The 9993-nt window shown below is 27.9% G+C and overlaps 1 protein-coding gene across 1 annotated transcript; it reads left to right on the plus strand.

Annotated features, from left to right (window-relative positions):
• The first annotated feature begins 3050 nt into the window (after positions 1-3050).
• Positions 3051-6977, plus strand: LOC137821070 (GDSL esterase/lipase EXL3-like). The gene is made up of 5 exons (XM_068625488.1): positions 3051-3439; positions 5672-5802; positions 5896-6129; positions 6228-6480; positions 6548-6977. Exons 1-5 carry the CDS (start codon positions 3160-3162, stop codon positions 6736-6738), a joined length of 1089 nt encoding a protein of 362 aa, XP_068481589.1. The 5' UTR covers positions 3051-3159; the 3' UTR covers positions 6739-6977.
• Positions 6978-9993: the final 3016 nt, after the last annotated feature.

Genomic DNA, 9993 nt, shown 5'->3' on the forward strand with positions numbered 1-9993 from the left:
TTTTGGTCAGAAGGGTTTGCATTTCAAATCTTTGGAGTGATAAAGTCCATCTGTTAGGTATGGCCTAACTCAAGTCATGGCCTAACCCGATAGTTGGTTATTTATAGTCGTTTTTTGATCTGTGTATCTAACGTTATGAGGAAATATAAGTTAAAAAATTTCAATCAATTAGTCTTAATCACTCAATTAAGATATGATCATGATCATAAAACGGAGGGGTTGGAACTCGGTCTATATATACCAGATTATGCTCTACATAAAGAATTATCTAATAAACAACAGACAGAATACTCTTAACTCATATTTTATACTATAGTCATTATATTTTATGCTCTTGTCCTTGTTCCCAAGTTTCCAAAAGGTTGAACACTAGAGCATGAAAGAAGACCATTAGGAGCTCATCCAGAATTTGATCGACGTCAAATCGGCTAAAACACCATCATGGTGACCCAGGTGCGACGTGTCACCATATTCCTAACCAATAACAACCCATTCTTTTGCTCCACTTCAAATCTCCACCATATCTGTAAAGAAAAACAAAACTGTTCCTTTTTTACCACTAGCTAGTTTTCCTACAAAATCTTTAGGAATAACTAAACTAAGAGCAGTGACCTAAAACTCTATAAAATATATTACATCACTAAAATTATCATAATTATGTCGGAATCAGACTGAATTCTTATTAAAAACGAAACTAGCACAAGTTATATATAATAAACACGCATGTGAAAATATAATTTTCATTTCTTTACATGCATGAAGTAATTAAGCAACTAAATGAAAGGGAGACAAAATCGAAAACATAGTAGACACGAGCTTTGTTCAACTGAAAGGCTTAAAAAATGTGAAATTGCCACTAAAAGTATAACTCTGTTTTCAAATGAACCAGTATTCTTCTGATTATATGTGTCATGCTTTTTCTTTACTCAACGTGGATGAAATTGGGTGTCCCACAGCCATGCATGTCACTGTTTGCAAATTGGCTCATGAAAAATGGTATATACCTACTCAACGTTACGATAAGAATCCCGAAGTGTACAATCTTACCGAAGAAAGAGGAAGAGACATCCAAGGATCTGCGTTAAGTAATGTGTGTGTATATAGAGGAAGGTTCCATTCTATCGTCACCTTTAAGTAACGAGGTGTATAGAGGAAGGTTCCATCTACCGTATTGCGAACGTATATGATGTACTCCAACAACTAAGATGGCTAACCCATTTTATCTTTCTTCTATTTACTTCTTATTATCTTACAGACTATTTTTGCAACTATTGATAATTAAGGTGATGTTGATGTCTCCACCTCCTCAGGCTCAATTCCCTATCTAGCACCATTTACATCTTTATTTCTCTATCTAGCATCCTTTTGTTTTTATTTCCCTATCTAGCACTCTTTTGTTTTTATTTCCCTATCTAGCACCATTTTAAAAATAAATAAATAAATAATAAATTATTATTTTTTTAATAATTTTAATTTTGAATGCATTAAAAAATAAATATTTTTAATGTTTAAAATAATTAGAAATATAATTAAAGAATAAATAAATGAGTTTTTACAAAATAAAAATAAAAAAGTAATAAATTAAAAATATTTAGTTTAAAATTATTTTTTTTTACAAATATTACACTTATTTTATTGTTGTTGTTTTTATTTTCTAGACTTATTTATTTTTGCATTTTTTTTCTTCTCATTTTTAAGCATTAAGTGTAACATTTGTATTAGTTTTTTTTAGAATTTTGCATTTAGGTAAACACTTCAATATTATTTATGTGTCCACTATTAATTAATACTAATTGACTTTGGTTTTTTTATAAATATGTCCTGTATTTTTTAGTTGAAATTAACATGATTACATCATCAATAATAATCAAAATAAATAGTAATTTATGTTTATAGATTCAACTTTTATGTTGTTGTAAAGTTTAATTTTTTATTTTCTTCATTTAAAAAAAATAATTTTAAACTAAACATTTTTAATTTATTACTTTTTTTATTTTTATTTTGTAAAAACTCATTTATTTATTAATTAATTATATTTCTAATTATTTTAAACATTAAAAATATTTATTTTTTAATGCATTCAGTGTAGCATTTGCATTAGTTTTTTTTTTAGACTTTTGCATTTAGGGTAGACACTTCAATATTATTTATACTATTAATTAATACTAATTGACTTTGGTTTTTTTTATAATTATGTCCTGTATTTTTTACTTGAAATTAACATGATTATATCATCAATTATATCATCAATAATAATAAAAATAAATACTAATTTATGTTTATAGATTCAAACTTTATGTTGTTGTATAGTTTAATTTTTTATTTTCTTCATTTTAAAAAAAAAAATAAACTAAACATTTTTAATTTATTACTTTTTTATTTTTATTTTGTAAAAACTCATTTATTTATTCATTAATTATATTTCTAATTATTTTAAACATTAAAAATATTTATTTTTTAATGCATTCAAAATTAAAATTATTAAAATAATAATTATTTATTATTTATTTATTTATTTTTAAAATGGTGCTAGATAGGGAAATAAAAAATAAAAGAGTGCTAGATAGGGAAATAAAAACAAAAGGGTGCTAGATAGAGAAATAAATATGTAAATGGTGCTAGATAGGGAATTGAACCCCACCTCCACCCGTTTTCTGCGTTGAAAATACTTTTTACATGTCAATGCAAGATCAAAGTTGCAATCACATAAATAATTTGAATTCCACTTGCAGGATCACATTTAGTTAAGTGGTTCATCTTAATTAATTCAGAAGAATTTAAATTATTTATACAAAAAACTCTTACTATTGACCTCTGTTATTCAAAAGAAAAAACGATGCTCACTTCAACAATGTCATATAATTTGTTTACGTAAAGCTGTCCTCTAGAAGGTTCTGCATTGGACGTAACCTTACCTACCATGTTTTTTTCTTCGTATTAAAAAGTTGAAAAGTTAATGCATAATCAACCGCTTGATGCAATTAGTCTTGGTTGTGCAATTAATAAGTGAAAGGACGTCATATATATAGCTAGGTTGAGTGTGTGTGTATAAATAGACATTGATTATGGAAGTTATTTCATTGTTTCATGGGAGAGAAGTTGTGAAGAAGAATAGCCCTTGGTGAAAGTTCTTGAAAAACAGTAACAGTATATATATATATGGGTGTGTTTACGAAGCTCTTGAATTGGTGTTCAAGCAGGTTAATGGTCCGTGTGATATTATTGTTAGTTTTATCGATGAGATCGAAGGGCTTGGTGAAACTACCAGCAAATGTTTCAATTCCCGCAGTGATAGGTTTCGGAGATTCGATCATTGACCCGGGCAACAACAACAAGGTTAAAACACTGGTGAAGTGTAATTTCCCTCCCTACGGTAAAGACTTCCAGGGAGGGCCAACCGGTCGATTTTGCAACGGAAAAATTCCGTCGGATTTGCTTGGTACTTACACTTTCTATCCTCTCTTTTCTCTCCACTTTGCTTTTCTTCAAGCTTTCTAAGTTTATATATATGCTTCCCCCAATCAATATATGTTTAACTATATACAAGTACAAAACAATTTATTTTTCAAATCCAAAGCAAAAACAGGACAAAACCTAAGGGTGATGATATGTTAACACCATATTAAAAAAACATCCACTTCACAAATGTTAATACCATAATATTTTAATTATATTTAATTTATTTTTAATATTAAATATTATTATAAAATTATAATATGGTGTGAAGTATATGTTTTTATTGTAAAAAATATTTTCCAAACTAAATTTCAAAACCAATTCTTATATTATTATTATTAGGAGAACTCTACGTACTCGAGATAGAAAAAGGGTGATAATATTTTGACACCCCGTTCCAGTTTACACCTACACTAAAATATTAATATTTATAATAAAAAAAATTAAAAATAAAAAAATGTTTTTAATGACATATTAGACAAAATATAAAATGTTAAAATAATTTTTAAAATTAAAAAATTAAAAATGGCAGTGAAACTATCATTTTCCATAGAAAAATTATGTACCTAAGCTCATTAATTACGAAAATAATAAGGCGATATATATTAGTTCTTTATATGAAGTGATCTGTTTTCGGGAATATGAGAGTAGGTTGACAGGGTTTATGGGATTCAGTGTAAATTTTTTTTTTCAATTTTAAATTTAATTTAAATAAGAAAGAAATAATTAAAGTATTTTTTCAATTTTATATTTTGAGAATATTTTAATTGTACATAATAATGTACTTTCATTGATAAACTAAATTGAAAATCTGTAATAACTTTGGTTAACTGCTTTTTAGTAGAAGGTTTTCTCAAATATCCGTGGTTGAGTGAGCCTACTTTTTATTCATTGATTTCGTTGCCATTTAAATGGTGGCACCGTCATGGTCCCCAAGCCTTGAAAACTTTGTTTAACAACTTCAATTTGACACTTTAAAAATGAAAAATCTTCATGCAATTACACGAGATATTTTGTATTTTTATGCTAATAATAATTTATTTCGTGGTCAAAAGAGGAAAGTGATAGTGGATTTTTAGTATTTATAATACCTATATACTTTACTTTTAATCATTTATTGGTTGCCAACAATTGTATGGAATAGTCATAATAAATTGCAAAGCATTTATAGAGCTGAATAATTTATATAGTAATGCAGACTTTGTGAATATAATAAGGTTGATAAAAATAAAGAGTCATAAAGTATGTGTAGCTACCCTGTGAGGGGATGATATAATGCATGAGAAGAAATAATAATTGTCATGGTATAGTAGACAGGTAGCTGCGTTTTTAAGACCATAAAGCGTTGCTGTAACCTAAATGACAATGATGGCTTCATCGCAAAGTACACACATTGAACCTAAATAGAATTGCGTGTATCTTGTGAATTCTTCACGCTTAAGCATATCTAATACCATGATACCCGAGTGTTATGGAACACGTAATAAAATCAAGTTTGGAATGGTAATCATCTTAAAGAACGTAAAAAATAATAATGAATATTCGTTAGGTAGAATTAAAAAATAACCATAATAGTTCAATACATCTTCTTCTGGACATATTTTACATCATTATATACAAGAAAACCTAACAAAAACTGGATTATGATGTTGATATATCAACAACATGAACACTAAAAGTACTTTTTCTAACATAATTTTTTTATTAAATTAACATTTATTAAAAACTATAAATTTATAAAAAAAAAATCATTTATATATATTATAGAACTCGCTGTATTTTATTATTTTAATAAATTATAACCAACAATTTGTTTAAAAGAATATTTGAGGAAGTATATTTTGTTGGAAATCCCACATTGACTAGATATGAGGACAATTCATTATATATAAGTGGGTGTAAATCTCAACTTCTGTATATAAATGAGAGCAAATCTCAACCTCATAAGTTGGTTTTATGAAATTGAGTTAGGCTTAAAGTCCACCATTTAGTATGGTATTAGACTCATTTTGAGTCTATCCTCACAAACTTTTTTAATATATATATATATATATATATTTAGTATGATATATTTCAAGGGTGAAATCAGCTAACATTATCACGATCAATTTTTGTACTACTAAAATCATAAATATGTACTTTTTTTCTTATTTTATTTTAAAATACAGACATATCTTTCAATGTTAATCTAATTAATTACTTGATTGAGCTTCAGTTGAAGAACTGGGTATTAAGAACCTTTTACCAGCTTATTTGGATCCAAATCTGAAGCCGGACGACCTTGTTACCGGAGTGTGCTTTGCTTCTGGTGCTTCCGGATACGATCCTTTAACGCCAAAAATAGCTGTAAGCTCTAAATGATTTCACTTCTAACATTCATTCATGCAAGCTTATCCATTGATTTTTGTAATGATAACTGTGTATTGTGACTATAATCAGTCAGTGATATCAATGTCCGAACAAATAGAAATGTTCAAAGAATACATAGGGAAGCTTAAACAAATTGTTGGAGTGGATAGAACAAACTTCATCCTGGCCAACAGTTTTTTCCTTGTGGTAGCTGGAAGTGACGACATTGCAAACACTTATTTTGTCGCTCGCGCTCGACAATTACAATATGATATTCCTGCTTACACTGATCTTATGTGCAATTCCGCTTCTGATTTCGTAAAGGTACACTCTTAACACTCTTTTTTTTGTATTTTTTCCTACAAAGTATCAAGCTGAAACCCAGATTTGGAAACTAACCTAACTCTGGTATGATGCATAAGGAATTATATGGACTTGGAGCACGTAGAATCGGAGTACTGGGTGCACCACCGATTGGTTGCGTTCCATCACAAAGAACACTGGCTGGAGGTTTAGAAAGAGAGTGCGCAGAGGAGTACAATTACGCAGCCAAGTTATTTAATTCCAAACTCTCAAGGAAGCTTGATTCTCTTAGTCACTTGCCCAATAGTAGAATCGTTTACATTGATATTTACAACCCTCTAATGGATATCATTGTGAACTACCACCGCTATGGTAAATCAATTTCAACCACTTCCTGTAGCTACAAAAAATCATGTAATTAATTGAGTTTATATTGCAGGGTATGAAGTTATGGACAGTGGCTGCTGTGGCACGGGGAAATTGGAGGTTGCTGTTCTATGCAACCATTTGGATTCAACTTGTTCCGATGCTTCCAAATATGTGTTTTGGGATAGTTATCATCCTACTGAAAAAGTTTACAGACAGCTCGTAGCCGGAATCCTTCAAAACTATATAAGTCGCTTCTTCTGAGTTTCTCAAGTTTCAATACGCCGCCATGCATGCCATTAGTTAATATTTAGGACAACACATATCACCGAACAAGGTTAACACATATTTTTTTTTTTTTAATATGAATTACGAGTCTACGGAGCTCCACGAGTCTACGGAGCTCCACGAGTCTACGTAGACTCGCGAGTTTGACAACCATGAGTTTTAATGTGTTATTTACTTTTGTTAAATTTTATAAATAAGAATACTACACTGAATAACTACAATTACTTCGTTTACTTTTTAGTTTTGAATAAAATAAAATCATTTTAATAATATTGAAAGAAACTATCACTATTAAGGTCAGACACTCAAACGGACACTCATACGATATGGACACAAAGATACGTATAATATTTAAAATGTAGACGGATTTATATATTATATAAATTTACAATAAAGATTTATGTACACAAGTATGTTCTAAATTATTTTTTTGAGAAAAAAATGTTTTTTATGACTGGTTCAAAATGATTTGTTTCTTATTTTTATAATCTTTTTTTTTATCGATCATAATAAAAATTTATACAATAAGTTTGAGTTTTTAGAAAATTAATATATTTTTATTTTTTAAAATTGTGTTAAAACTGTACTAGAATTGTAAGAAATCCAACAAATATTTTTTTAATTGGACACTTTACAGATAAGTGTCTTACAAGTGTCATACGAGTATCGGTATCCGATATGAGTATCCGACACCGCCATTTAAGAAAAGTGTCTGAGCTTCATAGTCAACATCTCATTTTATGCACAAATTAAAAAAATCAAATTAGCAAAAGACCGTGTATCATTCTTTTAATCTAGTTTAGAAAAAAAATTAAATTAGTTTTCTTGTCATTCCCCTGTAAAAAGTTGGCTAATTAATGCAAATGATCTTTTCTTATTTTACGTTTTATGTAATTTGGTCTTCTATCTTTAAAAAAAAATTAATTCTCTATATTTTTAAATTATAGTTTAAAAGAATATTAATTACAGCTAAAGCTTAATTACGCTTATGTCACTCTGTATCTTCATCCTTCCGCAGCTTCTTCTCTTTCTTAATTGTAGTTGTTTCTTTTCTCGCCATCAGTACTCTTTTCTTTCTCCTCCCTCACTCCATCTCCAATAATTCTCAATTTTCTCTTGTTGTAACTTTTACCTATATAGACTCATCTCACAGATATTGATACAACACGTGTATATATATATATATATATATGCAGAAACGAATAATTTCTAAAATATAAATATGGAATACGATTTTATATATTATATAATTATAAATTATATAAATTGACAATAAAGATTTATCTGCAGAAGCATGTTTCAGTTTTTTTTTTAGAAAAATATTTTTTCATGACTAGGTTAAAAGAATTAATTTCTTATTTTTATAATTATATTAAAAATTTATACAATAAATTTAAATTTTTAAAAAATGTATTTCTTTTTTTTTAAATTATGACAGAATCGTGTTAGAATTGTCATAAATCCAACAAATATTTTTTGAATTAGACACTTCACTGATACATGTCCTACGAGTGTCATACAAGTGTTGGTCCAATTTCTTCTCCAATCTTACTGCATTTCCCACGTCAAAGAACCGCACAACTCCAAACTTTTTGCCCCACCTGTTAAGCCTACGTGAAATAAACACTTCTTTCGCTCTCGCTCATTTCTAAAAAATCTTAAACATGTCAGAGTTTTCTATGGCTCATCGAAAAATTAGAGAAGAAGAAGATAGTACAGTTGCTAACAGAACGATGTTGCTTGCGTCCTTCACTTCTCCTTCGACACTCCTCCCTCCTATAGTTGACCACCGTCGCAGCCTTTTCACGACCTCTCTCATGTTTTTCTTTTAAAAAGGTTGTAGTTATTGATGATTTTGGAGTGTAGATGTTGAATAGAAGCTAAAAAAAAACTGTAAATACATGTTGTAGGAATAGATATATATCTACGTTATTTCATTTCACCATTAAAACAAATTGCATTTTAACATTGGGGCTAAAAGTTAAAAGTTGAAGCTAAACTAAACCAATGTAAATTTTTCATCAATAAAAGATTTGACGGTATAATTAAAAGCTAATCTTGTGTTAGGAAAACGGCCAACAAGGTGACTTTATTTTGGCCACCAAATCAAGGCTAATATCTACATTAATTAAAAAGATTAACAATAGTAAAATATAAATTACTATTCGTTGAACCATTCAAACAACTATATTTCAACTTGTTATGCTATAAATGTTAGCTTGTAAAATTTTTGGACCCGTAAATTAGCTGGTAGACTTATTTTTTGGTATATGTAGAAGGGTTGAGAGAAGTCCCATTAATTCAATTATTTCTTTTTTTATAAAAAAAATATTTCAACTTAAATGAATTGACCCCTTCAATATTGCATGTATGTTAAGTTAGCTCACTGTTGAAGAGTGCGGTCTTTAAAAATATAGAGCACGGTAATGAATTAAACTACATTAATTATATTAATTTTACAAATACATTTCTATTTTATAACATTTTGTAATTGAATAGATAACTATTTTTAAACAATTTAAAAGTTTTTAATTTTCTACAGTACAACGTTTATCTTAAAATGTACTTTTTTTTAAGGAAAACGACCATGGATTATATATTTGGTCAACCTCTTATTTATAGTCTTAGGAGTACATTCAATCTGAATGTACAAAGATTTTAAAATACTTTTATTATAAAAAAAATCTCATAGTATTAAATCAATATTATATATTAATTTTTTTATATTCAATTAAGGATAGCTAACATCATCTGATATATATTATTTAATTGATATTTGAAAGGACAAAAAATGTCTATGTTCAAAATCATAACAATTTTAATGGATTTTGTTGATTGGATGGTGTGACTTGTGTTTGTATGTATAAATATCATATTTATAAAATAATCACATTCAAATATGAGACTTTCTACCCTTATTTTGTTTTTTCATAATTTTAATAATAATAAAAGTAAAGTTTTCTCTTTCAATTTCAAATGTTTTTTTAAGTTCAAGTAATTTTTTTTCTATTACTATGAATTATTACTTCCTACCATTATTTATCTCAATTATTATTATATATATGATTGTTTAATAAATAAAATTAATGGGGTTTTCTTTTGCTTGCTTTTATAGATGATGTAGTTTTCTTAGTTGATGGATTTTTAAATATTTTCTTTTAAGCATAGCATATAACAATGGCTGTTATATAATCTAGATTTATTTATAATCAACGATCGGAAATATAGTTA

This window comes from Phaseolus vulgaris, chromosome 9 (genome assembly GCF_000499845.2).
Source record: "Phaseolus vulgaris cultivar G19833 chromosome 9, P. vulgaris v2.0, whole genome shotgun sequence".
Lineage (NCBI taxonomy): Eukaryota > Viridiplantae > Streptophyta > Magnoliopsida > Fabales > Fabaceae > Phaseolus > Phaseolus vulgaris.